Source organism: Chelonia mydas, chromosome 11, assembly GCF_015237465.2.
Source record: "Chelonia mydas isolate rCheMyd1 chromosome 11, rCheMyd1.pri.v2, whole genome shotgun sequence".
Classification (NCBI taxonomy): Eukaryota; Metazoa; Chordata; order Testudines; family Cheloniidae; genus Chelonia; species Chelonia mydas.
Window position 1 is genome coordinate 44,723,454 of NC_051251.2, and position 16,802 is coordinate 44,740,255.

At 41.1% G+C, this 16,802-nt stretch overlaps 1 protein-coding gene across 6 annotated transcripts in view; it reads right to left on the bottom strand.

The window, feature by feature from the left end:
• The window catches only part of CCDC141 (coiled-coil domain containing 141), a 158,335-nt gene continuing 141,533 nt past the window's right edge, over nucleotides 1-16,802 (bottom strand). For 2 of the 6 annotated variants that reach the window (XM_043524934.1, XM_037912981.2), the window contains 4 exons: nucleotides 6,081-6,235; nucleotides 5,852-5,981; nucleotides 5,603-5,768; nucleotides 4-315 (listed from right to left, as the gene is read on the bottom strand). In XM_043524934.1, coding sequence (XP_043380869.1) covers nucleotides 186-315; nucleotides 5,603-5,768; nucleotides 5,852-5,981; nucleotides 6,081-6,235 — 581 coding nt within the window. In that variant the 3' untranslated portion in view covers nucleotides 4-185. Of the gene's footprint in view, nucleotides 316-5,602; nucleotides 5,769-5,851; nucleotides 5,982-6,080; nucleotides 6,236-16,802 lie in introns of all 6 variants that reach the window. The other 4 variants (XM_043524935.1, XM_037912984.2, XM_037912982.2 and 1 more) reach the window with 4 other exon arrangements.

Here is a 16,802-nt window from a genome sequence, read left to right on the forward strand (position 1 = left end):
GAAATATAGAGAAACAAATTACAAATTCTAATTACTAGCATGTTCTTAACGGGTATTAATTAAGCAGTACTCAGAGATTCCCTTCCCCCCTCCCCCCCCACAATGTCAAATCTCTATGAAGATTCACAGCAAGCAATTAGTCCACTCATAAATTGGGCATCCTGAAGTTCAACCCATCTTCTTAATTAGATTTCCCCTATAATATCCTCTGGAGTATCCAAGAGAAGTATGGGATCATGCTTCAAATTGATGTTAACCTCTTGCGACTCCACATTTGAAAAACAGGCACTCTGCAGCCAGTGTTTATGTTTTAACCTGTGCAAGCAAACACATTTAAATGAATATCAGCTACATTTTAATCTGGTGTAAATTACAGCACTCTTCATTCACCATTCTATGGGGTTTGACAAAACTGTTCCTAAAATATCCAAGATCATGGACAGAAATATGGAGTAATCACATCCCTAACAGATTACATCACTGGCCTAAAATTTATATTACTGGTGAAGAGTAAGAAGAAGCAGTGTTATGTACAAGCAGAGGAGTCACAACAACAAAACAAAATTTCACCTGCTGCTTCTCCTTAACAAAAATTAAGGTAGTCTTCAGGTTTTTGTTTTTTCTTTGGAACAGATGACATTTCACCATGATGCACAAAGCATGGACCTTTGCCTTCTCAGCTGGATTTGAATAGGAGCACCAAGGGAGAAAGGATTTTTGAAGAAATATAAGATCAGTTTTTGCAACCAATGTGCTGCCTATGGCATATGTTCTAGTTCTCTTTCCTGTGTTATGAGCTTTGATTCAGATCAACACATATCTCACAGGAGATGGGAAGAGATTCCAAGAATGCTGGTTCTTCACTCTCATCAACATAGCACACCAGATCTTTTAGAGAATGTGAAGATTACAGAGAAAACTCAGATATTTATTCCTTCAAGAGAGATCATCAGTCCAAATGAAGGAGCAAGAATACCACAATAATAATGAAAGTTCTGGCAGCAAATACACAATGATCTGACCAATATAAAGGTAAGATCTTAGGTAGAGTGTTGAAGGCTATTTAGTAGCATGTTGGCTGTCCTAGCGACTCTCAACCACTTTCACAGGAAACAGGAACAGTCATTCGCTTCTTGCTAGCAAGATTTATGGAGATTTTTTCTATTGAATAATCCTAAATGGAAATAATCCTAAATCCCTTAGCCTCTCACTTTAGGTTCTCAGGGCATTTTAAGACAAAAAGATGTCCAAACAATCTACCTTTCACAGAGTTGTAACATGCTTCATTAGAAGAACTGTTCAGGAATTTTCCATTGTTTTTGGTTTTGACAGAAAATGTGGTTTGAGGAAAAAATAAAGATTTTCCACAGGGAAATTTTTATTTTGGAAAATTTAATAAAAACTTTTTGGCACCAGGAAATAAAATCAAAACAAAATATTTAATTTCAGGTCAAGTTGATCCAAATCATATAATTTTGGTTTGTTGAACTGCGCCAAAATGTTTTGTTTTGCATCATTAATCTGTGTCCACTTTAGCTTCCCCTGCGCCTCACATTTTTATTTTTCCCCTTATGGGCTTGGCTCCACAGCCAAGTGACATCTCCCATAATGCACCATGGTCTCACCTGAGACTGAACCCCAATGTTGCATTAAGAGAGTCCCACACCCCTACAAAATGTTTCCTTTTGATACATTTCAAAAAATATTTTAATGTCTTTTCTTTTAGAACATGTACCATTAAAGTTTTGATGTTTTGACTTTTCATTCTGATTTGGGCTGAAAACAAACATCAACATACCAAAGTTTCCCACTGGATGGAAATTCCAAGTTTCTCTCAGCTCTCCTTGTTCGATACATCATCTTGAAATCATAATATTCATTAGCATGAATTCTGCCTTCTAATTAGTGTAGTCATCCTTCAGCAGCCTATTCTCCCCCTGCCTCCACCAGCTTCTAGGCCCAGTCTCCTTGCCCAGCCAGTCCCAGTCCTCCTCCAACCCCCCCCATCTCCTTGTCTGATCCGTCATCACAACTTCAACCCCAGGTTTTTCATCCAGTCTCAGTCTCCCACCCTTGTTTATGTTTCTAAACAAAGTAACAGTGAACTGATACTAGGGAGAAGTCAGTTAACATAGACCTAGAACAGTGGTTCCCAAACTTGTTCCAGCAGCTCCCATTGGCCTAGAGCAGTGAACCGCAGCCAGTGGGAGCCGCGATCAACTGAACCTGCGGATGTGGCAGGTAAACAAACTGGCCCGGCAGGGGCTTTCCCTGCACAAGTGGCGGAACAAGTTCGGGAACCACTGACCTAGAATATAAAATGATTAGGGAGAAAAATACTTACCCCATAGCACTTTGCACAAGAAAGTAGAATGTAAATCAGAGGGTGAAATTTAGCCTTGTGTAGGAAGACATTTCAAGGGTTATGCACCACGTATGTCCCACATACTTAAGTTCTCAAAATTGATCCTAAGTAGGACAAAAGCTGTGCATAGGCCCTGCACTGGGCAATTGAACAGTTGTGAATTTATCCCAAATCAATCTGAAGAAGTTGATGACACCTCTTTTTCTCAATGTGCATGTTAGTTCAATTAAAAAGTAGCATCTTTTGTCTACAGTTCGACTATGAGGGATAGAGATGCTTTCCTAAGAAAAGGTGTAATCAAAGTTCTCTTATTGCAACAAACTTCCCCTTCTAGTAGTGCTTTTCTTCACTCTCAAGTGAAGTCCACTCTCTTTTATGAGAATATTCCATTTGTTTTATGCAGCATTCAAAATACTGTAAAATACCTGCCAAATTCTCCTTGGTGTGAGCGGTCAAGTATCTCCTGTACCCTGGAAACCTCTGTACCTTATCCTGAAGATCCAAGTGTCATTTCAGTTATTGATCTGTTTTAACGGTCATAATTCTGTCACTTTTGCATTTTTGAGGATTGTAAAAAGAGGGTCAATGGAGCAAATTTACTCATGTAGCCACTATCAACTTTAGCTTAATTCTGCCTTCAGAAACACAATACACACAAATCGCATTAACTTCACTGGGGTTGGTGCACATATCCAAAAGTATGGTCTGACTCCTAACCACAGCAGTGAATGCTATACAGCCAGTGAAAATGCACTGGATCACCATAATGTGGCATGAAGTCTTCTGTGAGAGCTTTCAATTTTTTTACAGAACTTTTGGGATGAATTTGCTAAGCATTTCCTAAAACCCACATTCCAAACCCTGTAACTTGAACACGTTCATACTCCTAGCAGCAGTCACTGTGAACCCAACGTTATTTTTCAGGATAGCACTAAACTGATCTTGTGTGTCAGCCAGATATGATTAGCAAAGATTTCAACATATGCGAGTGATAGTCATCACTTATGGATCTAACATTTTGATAAAATACTGACCTTTCTGGCATAAGACATTGGCTTATAAGTAGGAAATTATTTTTATCCATTTTAGTGTCACAGTAAGTGCTAATGCCCCAGTGAGGATATGACCACTGTCTCTTCAGAATCTAGTGACATCATTGATGACACTGAAGAATTCTATCACTCCTCTCTCCCGCCTTCATGTCACAGTTTTATTCTGGTGAAAACTTGGTAACTAAATGTGTAGGCATAGGACTTAAAGAAACTGAATAAGGTACCTGGATGGTAAAGGAGGTGTCATGCGTGGCATCCTTTGCTATGCTTAAAAAACCCTTGTGCTCCTGATAAGTTAACTTGGGACTTTTTGCAGAACATACCACTGATTTTATTTTCCAGCTGTTGAGTAAAGAGATCATGTATAGATAGCACCTTCTCTCTCTTCAAGTGAGAGTGCAGGATGTACTACTGTTCACCTAATATGCCCAATTCATGAATGAAATAATTTCCTTGGGAGAGACTTTGAGAATGAGCAATGATAAAATGTATATAACAAATTGCCAAGCCTGTGACCATTTCACTTACAAAATCCTATGCCTGCTTGGCACCGGTTAGTAGTGCATCCTTTTGCAGCAATAGTGTTGATACCTTGTTTCAGCTATACCAGCATGTAATAGAAGCTTAGTTGAATTTTTACAACACTCTTTATTCCAAAGTGCCTTTGCACAATCAGTCTAAGAGGTTGTTATACACAACGTAAGAATAGCCATACTGGGTGAGACCAATAGGTGTTCTAGCCCAGTATCCTGTCTTCTGACAGTGGCCAGCGCCAGATGCTTCATAGGGAGCAATTTATCAAGTGATCCATTCCCTATTATCCATTCCCATCTTTTCCGATGTCCAAAACATGTGTTTATGTCCTTGCCCATCCTGGCTAATAGTTGTTGAAGGACCTATCCTCCATAAACTTAACTAATTCTTTTTTTAACCCATTTATACTTTTGGTCTTCACAACATCCCCTGGAAACGAGTTCCACAGACTAAATGTGCATTGTAGGAAGAACTTCTTCCTTTTTTTTTTTTTTTAAACCTGCTGACTATTAATTTGATTGGGTGACCCCTAGTTCTTGTGTTCTGTGAAGGAGTAAATAATACTTCCTTATTCACTTTCTCCACACCATTCATGATTTTATAGACCTCTATCATATCCTTCCTCAGTCATCTCCTTTCTTTCTAAGCTCTCCTCATATGGAAGCTGTTACATACCAGTAATCATTTTTCTTGCCCTTCTCTGTACCTTTTCCAATTCTAATATCTCTTTTTTTAGATAGAATGACCAGAACTGCATGCAGAATTCAAGGTGTAGGCATACCAATGGATTTGATAGTGGGATTATGATATTTTCTGTCATATTATCTATCCATTTCCTAATGGTTCATAACACAACTTTTTTGACTGCGGCTGAATATTGAGCAATGTTTTCAGAGAACTATCCACAATGACTGTAGGATATTTCTTGAGTGCTAACAGCTAATTTAGATCACATCATGTTGTATGAATAGTTGAGATTATGTACTCCAGTGTGCATTACTTTGCATTTATCAACACGGAATTTCATCTGGCATTTTGTTGCCCAGTCACCCAGTTTTGCGAGATCCCTTTGTAACACTTCAGTCTGCTTTGGACTTAACTATCTTGGGTGATTTTGTATCATCTGCAAACTCTGACAACTCATTGTTTACCCCTTTCCCCAGCTCATTTATGAATATTTTATATATTCATAAATGATAAGTTACATTTACAGAGACAAGGTGGACGAGGTAATAGCTTTTACTGGATCAAGTGAGACAAGCTTTCGAGCCACACAGACCTGAAGAAGAGCTCTGTGTAGCTTGAAACCTTGTTTATCTCACCAACGGAAGTCAGTCCAATAAAGATATCACCTCACCCACCTTGTCTCTAATATCCTGGAACTGACAAGGCTAGGGTGACACTACATACAAGTTACAAGTTACACTTATGTTCTATTGTATAGTTAGTTATTATAAGATTTTATAAATTGTATATGGATCTATATCTTCTGATGGAAATCTAAATGCAGATGATAGTCATGTTATGATTCACTTACTCACTTTTGTGTATTGTAAGACAACAGGGTCCTGTGCATGCTTCATAAATGAAACTCAGTACAGCCACTACAGTACATTACAAGACACAGTACTCAGAGTAAATCTGAAGTTACCTCACTGACAGGTGTTTAGCCATTGGCCTTTGACCTTTCATACAATATGTGTTCTGACCTTGTCCCATTTCAGTTGTAGGGACACTCATGTTTTCTGAAAAATATCCTTGTTCCTGTTTTGATTTTGTCTCAGTTACAGAGAGAATTTCTGGTTTTTCATTTTTCTCTGAAACAAAACATATATGTCAGTGAGAGTGGTAACAAAGTTCTCTTTAATTATATAATGTGCATTGGAGGAGGGGCATTCACCTGTAACTCTTATGAAAGCTGAACAGTATGCTTCCCCAACTTCATTGCTGGCAACACAAATATATTTCCCAGTATCAGCAAGGACTACATTTCTTTTTAAAAGGTAATAGGAGTCACCTAATTTCTCAATCTGTAAAATAATAAAGTATGTGCAGACAACAATTAGTAGCACACAGCAAGATATACTATGTCCCTCCCCAAGGAACACTTTAAAAAAGTTAAATCATACACTGATGTTTCCAGCTACCAGTCTGATATCATCTTTAGTCCAAACAACATTTGGTCTGGGTATTCCATGTATAGTGCAATGCAGCACTAAATCTTCTCCTTCTTGTAGAGTTGTATGTCCAAATTTCTGTATGAAGTTTGGTTGTTTTCCCTGTACTGAAAAAAAGTGTACACTGTACTTGAAATGGCACAAGCAAAAAAACTCTTCTGCTTTCATAATTTTTTGATTATTGCATGGAGAAAAGAATCCATGATTATGGTTGAATCTCAAGAGTACTTGTTTACACAGCAGTAGAGGACAGACATTTGAAATTATATTTCTTTTATTTAGCATGGATATGGAGTGGGAATGGTGAAACTCTCCTTGGCACACAGGGTGGCGAGCATCATGATCTCCATGCATCAGGAGAGTGATATTAATTTCAAGGTAGCATTAGATAATCACATTCTTTATGTGAGTAATAGATAAATATATGGTGGATTACCTTACTGCAGTGAATAGTAAAACACATTTCCTACAGAAGTTTGAGGAACAATGTCAAGACTGGCAAACTTTTGGGCTAGGCTTACTGTTGCATATCATGCTTTTCTTTGCTTTTCTAGTCTGTTCCATCCTTCCAGGTTAGCAGCTTAGTGAAGCACACAAGAATCCTATTCTATAAAAGGGTCAAATTCACACTAATGCTGAAGGACAGAACAGGATTTATGCACTCTTAAGTTACCACTTAAGCCCCACATGAAAAACTAAGGTAGACTGCTACAAAGTAGAGGATTTTTAGAGCAGCCCAGACACTTAAATCACATCTTGCTTCCCCTCCACATCAGAAATATATATTCTCTTTTTCTCCTTCATTATTTCATAATGTACCATAGCATACAGATTTATTAAGAACAATACAAGGCAAACCCCACTGTATGCATGCTAGCTACCTTATTGTGAGGGTAAATCCTTTAGGTACATACAAGACCCTCATATAATAGAGCTATTAGGGTTTAGTAACCTTATTCAAAATATTTCACTGATTTAAATTTCACAAACTCTTGGGTGTGATTCTGCTCTCACTTATACCGGGGTAATTCTGTTCAACAGAGTGATTCCTGCAATACACAAAAGTGAGAGCAAAATCAGTATATCCCTCAAGAGTGTGCAACAACACTAACAGCAAATGATCATTAGTCCCCCATACAAAAGTCTCTGGCAGAGGTGCATGTCAGGGGCCAGCAGGGAGTGAGAGCAAGCGCGGCTGGGACAGTCCTGAGCCCTTGCTATCTCCCCTGGCTACCACAAAGTCTATAATTAACCAGTGCCAGAGGCCAAAACTATGTCAACTCCTCAGGCCACCCCCATCACAAACTGTTGGCCTGTGAGAGGCATATCTTTAGGTGCTCCCATTGAAATGAAGCAACTCCACATACACCCCTTACTGCAGGCCATGGCTTTAAGCTACAAATAAGAGGTATTTGATGTGGCTGGCATAGAAGAAGCAGCAGATCTGGGGAGAGGGAGTTTATATCCTCAAACAGTGCTCTTATATTAATGACTATGAAGTTAGATCCTATCCAATGTTGCTGTGTAGCTGGAAGCAGAGATAGTTTTGGAATGAAAAGCTCTTTACAATCACCTACTAAATATATTCAGTGGGAGTGCTAAGGAGAGAGGGTTATTGGAAACTATTTAGACTCCAAACTGCCATCCACCAGCAAAGGGCAAGTTAAACTATAGGCAGACACAGGCAACACAATTTATTTGGATTAAATGAGCACTGGGGAAGAATAGGATTGGTCCAGGAAAAAGTTAAGTATACTGAACGTTTTGATTTCCAAATCAGGTCAGAGGCAATCTCCCTGGAAATGTAGAGAAAAATTATGCAAACTGGAAGTATTTTAACTGAGAAAAGACATTTTAAGTTTCAAAATGTTCCATGTGGGCAAAACCCCCAGGTTTTTTATTATTTTTTTAAAAACAGAAACTTTGCTAATGCTTTTAGTTTCAATAAGAAAATTTTGAATGAAAAATTTCAACCTGTTCCAGTGCCAAATAAATTTAACTCTCCTCGTTTATTCTCCATTTGTGTTTTAGTTTCATATTTCCTACTTTGCAGCAATCAATCCTGTGGCAGCAGCTCCTCTCCATGAAGCACAAGCAAGGTTTCTGGCAGCATGGATGAGCCACTCCTCCCCTGCTCCCCATTTTCTTCTGTCTCTAAAATTTCTCTTTTCCACCTATTTGTCTCCCATTGTCCCTCCCCTGTATCCTCCCCAACTGCTATTCCCTCCCCTTTTGTTTCTCTCTTGCATTTACCTATTTGTTCTACATCACCTCCCCTCTTGGAGCATCCATGTTTACTTTTTTGTGACCAGTAGGTGATCCTGCAAGGTACCAAGCCCCACAGAAAAAAAAAAGAATTAAAGGGTGTTCAGATTAAGCCATTAATCCTTGAAGTTTTGCTATTTCCTGATACTAATGGGGAAACCTCTCCTGTTGCAAATAAGCTGATACGCCAAAATGTCAGAATGAATTTCTGATGCACCCATCACAATACAGTTTCACGAACCACCACAAATGCCTGCGAGTTCCTAAGGAGTTGTTCATTTTCTCCATTACTTCAGTGCTATTGTTTTTTCAGTAAGGTAGAGCCAATGGCTGCGTTGAGATAGAATGATTTATGTGGTACCAGCGTTGGCACAAAAAGTTTTCTGATGAAAACCTAGCACTCAAAGAAGCTGCTCATCTTTGCTATCTTTGTGTATCTAAGTAATAGGAAGGGCCCACACCTTGTAGATGGGCACCTTCTAAATTATTTTAAAAATAAAATTCAGAATGTGGTTTAGGGCAAGTTTCCAGTCAACATGCTGTGAGCAGACATTGTGCCATCCTACAGACTGACGTGACTTTAACCAGCCAAGAGACCATATACCATACATGATTCAAGTGTATGAGTCAAAGAGTTGCATCCCAGCTCAGAATATTAAAATGGGTGTCTGCCTCTGGTTTCTGTGACTGTCGCTAAAGAGATTAATTTGCACCAGTAAAAACAAAACCCAGTCACTTTCCTAGCTGTAGTAGAAGTGTTTGTTTAGCACTGTGGAATTATGTTGGACAAAGGTGGTGTATCACATGAAATTTCCTATATCTTTCTGACTCAGTGGTATACTATGATGCAGAGTGAATCTTTTGCCATCATAGAGATTTCTGTTCTGTAAATCAGGAGAGTGTAGAACCAAATGTTCCTTATTTTGAACAGAAAAAGTTCAAACATCTGTTCAAATACAGCCATAATGTGGCAAGGATTCCAGATTTGATCTGGCTTCCTGTTGAACGTTAGTATATACTACAAAGTTTGCAGTGACAACAAAGTTCATCTTCTAACAACAACAATAATTTTAACGGACATAAACAGATTGCTATAGGCAATCAAGGCTTTCCATCCCTCCCTGCTCCCCCCCCCCATTATATCATCTTGAAACTGCAAATGGATCTAAGCTGGTTTTCTAATTTTATATTAATATTTCACGATCTGCCATCATAGACTATCAGGGTTGGAAGGGACCTCAGGAGGTCATCTAGTCCAACCTCCTGCTCAAAGCAGGACCAATCCCCAACTAAATCATCCCAGTCAGGGTTTGTCAAGCCTGACCTTAAAAACCTTTAAGGAAGGAGATTCTACTACCTCCCTAGGTAACCTATTCCAGTGCTTCACCACCCTCCTAGTGAAAATGTTTTTCCTAATATCCAACCTCAACCTCCCCCACTGCAACTTGAGACCATTACTCCTTGTTCTGTCATCTGGTATCACTGAGAACAGTCTAGATCCATCTGGTATCACTGAGAACAGTCTAGATCCATCTTCTTTGGAACCTCCTTTCAGGTAATTGAAAGCAGCTATCAAATCCACCCTCATTCTTCTCTTCTGCCGACTAAATAATCCCAGTTCCCTCAGCCTCTCCTCACAAGTCATGTGCTCCAGACCCCTAATCATTTTTGTTGCCCTCTGCTGGACTCTTTCTAATTTTTCCACATCCTTCTTGTAGCGTGGGGCCCAAAACTGGACACAGTACTCCAGATGAGGCCTCACCAGTGCTGAATAGAGGGGAATGATCACGTCCCTCGATCTGCTGGCAATGCTCCTACTTATACAGCCCAAAATACCATTAGCCTTCTTGGCAACAAGGGCACACTGTTGACTCATATCCAGCTTCTCATCCACTGTAACCCTTAGGTCCTTTTCTGCAGAACTGCTGCCTAGCAGCTCGGTCCCTAGTCTGTAGCAGGGCATGGAATTCCTCCGTCCTATGTGCAGGACTCTGCACTTGTCTTTGTTGAATCTCATCAGATTTCTTTTGGCTCAATCCTCTAGGTCCCTCTGTATCCTATCCCTAGCCTCCAGCATATCTACCACTCCTCCCAGTTTAGTGTGATCTGCAAACTTGCTGAGGGTGCAATCCACGCCATCCTCCAGATCGTTAATGAAGATATTGAACAAAACCGGCCCCAGGACTCACCCTTGGGGACTCCACTTGATACTGGCTGCCAACTAGACACGGAGCCATTGATCACTACCTGTTGAGCCCGATGATCTAGCCAGCTTTCTATCCACCTTATAGTTCATTCATCCAACGCATACTTCTTTAACTTGCTGGCAAGAATCCTGTGGGAGACCGTATCAAAAGCTTTGCTAAAGTCAAGGAACAACACGTCCACTGCTTTCCCCTCATCCACAGAGCCAGTTATTTCATCATAGAAGGCAATTAGGTTAGTCAGGCATGACTTGCCCTTGATGAATCCATAGTGACTGTTCCTGATCACTTTCCTCTCCTTGAAGTACTTCAGAATTGATTCCTTGAGGACCTGCTCCATGATTTTTCCAGGGTCTGAGGTGAGGCTGACTGGCCTGTAGTTCCCCCCCCTTCCCTTTTTTAAAGATGGGAACTACATTAGCCTTTTTCCAGTCATCTGGGACCTCCCCCGATTGCCATGAGTTTTCAAAGATAATGGCCAATGGCTCTGCAATCACATCAGCCAACTCCCTGATCATCCTTGGATGCAGTGCATCCAGCCCCATGGACTTGTGCTCGTCCAGCTTTTCTAAATTGTCCTGAACCACTTTTTACTCCACAGAGGGCTGGTCACCTTCTCCCCATACTCCTCCCCATCCCATTAGCCACCAAGGCTGGAAGGAAGTTTAGAGCCTCTTTGAAAAGAGCTCCCCACCCCCAGGTCTTCAGTAGTATAATACTCCCATTTCAATCTCTAAAGGTCTAGAGCAGGGGTTCTCAAACTGGGGGTTGGGACCCCTAAGGGAGTCATGAGGTTATTACCGGGGGAGGGGGGGTGGTCACGAGCTGTCAGCCTCCACCCCAAACCCCACTTTGCCTCCAGCATTTATAATGGTGTTAAATATGGTCACACTCAGAGGCTTGCAGTGTGAAAGGGGTCACCAGTACAAAAGTTTGAGAACCACTGGTCTAGAGGATAGTGGACCTGAAATCTGTCCCTGGTTCCAGGTTGTCTTTTGCCCATCTATCACCCCAGATTAATGTAACTCTTGGACGTGAAAGGGATTTCACATTTGGAGAAACAAAGTAATTATTTCTGCAACAGGTTGCTTAAAGAAAAAACAAAAACAAAACCAGCACAGCAGCTCTTTGGGGGGGCTGGGAGAAGCATAGAGGTTTAAAATGTTTAGATATAGGCTCAACAGAGAGGATTCATCACATGGGTCATCAGGTACCCCACTTTCCCCACCGCAACTTTAGTGATAATAAAAGTATATGAAATTGCATTTCACATTCCAGTTTGTCCATCCCACCTGGTACATCACTAATCTCTCCTGCCTGGGACTAACATTTCAGATCTGTGAACAGCAGCTCCAACTGCTAGTTAAGAAACAAAAAGTTTCTCCAGCACCCAGCACATGGAAATTCCCTGAGAAATTATGGTGTGCTGACTCACTGCTGAGGTGCTGCTCAGCCAATATTCAGTCATGGGGGAAATCCCAACCCAGGATGCCTTCTTGGCTAGTAACAGAAGCTTTATTCCAGGAACTATACAAAGGAACGCTAAAGCTGCTATGGCCACCTGTTCTGGAGCACTCTTAAAACTCAGACAGGCTCTGGCACTCAGGATAACAAGGGTCAGCCCTGCATGCAATGGTGGAACTTTTTAGTGCTCAACGACACATGACTAGAACTCCTGCCCCTTGTCTATAGCCAAGCTCTACGATACAACAGCATTTGCTCCAACTCCTCAGACAGAGGCAAACACCTACAAGATCTCTATCAAGCATTCTTACAACTACAATACCCACCTGCTGAAGTGAAGAAACAGACTGACAGAGCCAGAAGAGTACCCAGAAGTCACCTACTACAGGACAGGCCCAACAAAGAAAATAACAGAATACCACTAGCCATCACCTTCAGCCCCAACTAAAACCTCTCCAACGCACCATCAAGGATCTACAACCTATCCTGAAGGACGACCCATCACTCTCACAGATCTTGGGAGACAGACCAGTCCTTACTTACAGACAGCCCCCCAACCTGAAGTAAATACTCACCAGCAACCACACACCACACAACAGAACCACTAAACCAGGAACCTATCCTTGCAACAAAGCCCATTGCCATTGTGTCCACATATCTATTCAGGGGACACCATCATAGGGCCTAATCACATCAGCCACGATATCAGAGGCTCGTTCACCTGCACATCTACCAATGTGATCTATGCCATCATGTGCCAGCAATGCCCCTCTGCCATGTACGTGGATCAAACTGGACAGTCTCTATGTAAAAGAATAAATGGACACAAATCAGATGTCAAGAATTATAACATTCAAAAACCAGTCGGAGAACACTTCAGTCTCTCTGGTCACTCGATTACAGACCTAAAAGTTGCAATTCTTCAACAAAAAAACTTCAGAAACAGACTCCAACGAGAGACTGCTGAACTGGAATTAATTTGCAAACTGGATACAGTTAACTTAGGCTTGAATAGAGACTGGGAGTGGATGGGTCTTTACACAAAGTAGAGCTATTTCTCCTTGTTTATTTCCCCCACCCCCACCGTTCCTCAGACGTTCTTGTCAACTGCTAGCAATGGCCCACCTTGATTATTACTACAAAAGGTTTTTTCCCCCGCTCTCCTGTTGGTAATAGCTCACCTTAAGTGATCACTCTCGTTACAGTGTGTATGGTAACACCCATTGTTTCATGTTCCCTATGTACATAAATCTCCCCACTGTATTTCCCACTGAATGCATCCCATGAAATGAGCTGTAGCTCACGAAAGCTTATGCTCAAATAAATGTGTTAGCCTCTAAGGTGCCACAAGTCCTCCTTTTCTTTTTGCGACTAACAGGGCTGCTACTCTGAAATCTACCCCTTTAAAAGCAACCTGCCTTTCTTCCGCCGAACGCCAGAGCCCGGTTACAAGCAGAGCCCCGCTGACAAGCGCGGGATGAGCCATACCTTCAGCAGCTTCCGCCCTGAGAGGAAAACACACCTCCCCCGGCCCGCCAGCCCCCGCCCCCGCCCCCTCTGTCTCTGCCCCCGCGCCAAGGAGAGCCCTGAGCCTTCCCCATCGCCGCTCCCGCGCTGACTCGCCCCTCACCCGCACCTGCTCCTGCTAACGGCCGAGAGCCGCGGGGCGCCTTCTGGAGACATTAACCCCTTCCCTCCCGCCCTCTGGCCACGGGCTCGCCGACCTGTTTCAACCCCACAAGATGCCACACAGCCGGGCAGTCTCTTTCGCTCGCCCTTTTAATGAGCAGAGGGTTCGGGTGATCGCTACTTTTCTTAAGTAATTATAACATTGCTGGCTCAAACCCAGTTTTCCGGGGGCAGGTCTAGCGTTACACGGGAGTCAGGTTTAAAACAGTCACTCCCCCAGCGTCCGACCCTTCTGCGTGCCTGTCAGTGGTCCCAGAGCGGGGGCAGGGGGCCATGCAGCCTGCCCAAAACTCAGCTCCCGAGGGAAAGGGCTGAAAGCAAAATGGTGGGTTTGAAACGATGGCTGGGGTGTGTGACGCGGCCAGAGTAAACCCTTCTGCGGCTAGGAGAGGTAACAAGCAATCAGAGCCTGGAGCCCTCACGCTGTTTGTCCTGAACAGACGCTGGCGGCGGTTTCCAGCAGATAGGTTTCAGAGCTCATTAGGCTCAGTGAACAGAGAGTCTCCACACGGTCTGTTTGCCATCAGGACATTTGGCAACAATCAGCACGTATGACACCTTGGCTTGGCAATCCCAGTATTAACACTTGGAAGAGGCCCTTCAGTGTCCCGCAAAATGCGGTCTCTTTGTTTATTGGCAAACAGGCACAGAGAGCCTGAGTACCAGGCAGCGATTAAAAGAACCCTATCTGTAAAATTAATTGTGATTTAAATATCTTCTCACTTCACTAAAATAAAAGTATTTTCAAAATTTTTCTTCATCTAAGTTGCACTTCAGTCTGCCCCCATGCAGCAATACTGTAAATACCATATCGCCCAGCCCATCTATTGTGTACTCCTAAAAAATAATGTATTTCAGGTTTCAGAGTAGCAGCCGTGTTAGTCTGTATCCGCAATAAGAACAGGAGTACTTGTGGCACCTTAGAGACTAACAAATTTATTTGAGCGTAAGCTTTTGTGAGCTACAGCTCTCTAAGGTACCACAAGTATTCCTTTTCTTTTCATGAATTTCAGTTACTAAAGCTGGCTTATTTCTCTCTGACTTTTCTTTTTCTGGGCCAAAATTTGAAGTATTTATTTAGGCAAAAATCTCATGGAAAGCTGTGTGAATTTTGGGTGAGAGATGACCAAATAGGGACTGCACAATTTAGTTCCATATCTAGAATTATTTTTATTAGGGCTGTCAAACTATTTAAAAAATTAATCACAATTAATCACATCCTTAATCACTTTTTTAATTGCACTGTTAAACAATAAAATATTTAAATATTTCTGGATGTTTTCTACATTTTCAAATATATTGATTTCAATTACAACATAGAATACAAAGTGTACAGTACTCACTTTATATTTATTTTTGATTACAAATATTTGCACTCTAAACGAAAGAAATAATAGTTTTCAATTCACCTAATACAAGTACTATAGTGCAATATTTTTTATCATGAAAGTTGAACTTACAGATGTAGAATTATGTACAAAAACACAATGTAATAAATAAAACAATGTAAAACTTTAGAGCCTACAAGGCCACTCAGTCCTACTTCAGCCAATCACTCAGATAAACAAGTTTGGTTACAATTTGCAGCAGATAATGCTGCCCACTTCTTGTTTACAATGACACCTGAAAGTGAGAACAGGTGTTCGCATGGCACTGTTGTAGCCATGCTGATGACGGGTTCTGCTCAATAACTATCCAAAGCAGAGCGGACCGATGCATGTTCATTTTCATTATCTGAGTCAGATGCCACTAGCAGAAGGTTGATTTTATTTTTCGGTGGTTCGGGTTCTGTAGTTTCTGCACCCGAGTATTGCTCTTTTAAGAATTCTGAAAGCATGCTCCACACCTCGTCCCTCTCAGATTTTGGATGGCACTTCAGATTCTTAAACCTTGAGCCGAGTGCTGTAGCTATTTTTAGAAATCTCACATTGGTACCTTCTTTGCCTTTTCTCAAATCTGCTTTTGAAAGTTTTCTTAAAATGAACATGTGCTGGGTCATCATCTGAGACTGCTATAACATGAAATATATGGCAGAACGCGGGTAAAACAAAACAGGAGACATAGAATTCTCCCCCATGGAGTTCAATCACAAATTTAATTAACGCATTTTATTTTAACAAGCATCATCAGCATGGAAGCATGTCCTCTGAAATGGTGGCTGAAGCATGAAGGGGCATATGAATGTTTAGCATATCTGGCATGTAAATACCTTGCAAGGCCAGCTACAAAAGTGCCATGTGAATGCCTGTTCTCACTTTCAGGTGACATTGTAAATAAGAAGCAAGCAGCAGTATCTCTTATAAATGTAAACAAACTTGTTTGTCTTAGTGATTGGCTGAACAAGAAGTTGTACTGATGGACTTGTAGGCTCTAAAGTTTTACATTGTTTTGTTTTTGAGTGCAGTTATGTAACAAATTACATTTGTAAGTTACACTTTCATGATAAAGAGATTGTACTACGGTACTTGTATGATATGAATTGAGAAATACTATTTCTTTTATAATTTTTACAGTGCAAATATTTGTGATAAAAATATAAAGTGAGCACTGTATACTTTGTATTCTGTGTTGTAATAGAAATCAATGTATTTTAAAATGTAAAAAAAATCCAAAATATTTAATACATTTAAATTGGTATTCTATTAACAGTGCAATTAATCACGATTAATTTTTTTAATCATGATTAATTTTTTTGAGTTAATCGTGTGAGTTAACTGCGATTAATCAACAGCCCTGATTTTTATTTTATTTTATTTTTTGGTAGAAAGAAACATAAGAAGGGCCATACTGGGTCAGACCAATGGTCCATCTAGCCCAATATCCTGTCTTCCAGCAGTGGCCAATGCCAGGTGCTTTAGAGGGAATGAACAGAACGGGGCAATTAGAGAGTGATCCATCCCCTGTCATCGAGTCCCAGTTTCCAGCAGGTGGATATGCAGGGACACCCAGAGCATGATGTTGCATCCCTGACCAATTTGCATGGGCTTGATTAAAAAGGAAAGCTGATCTTTTGACAAGGAAAGCAAGCATCCTGGGCCCAATCTTGCTGCCT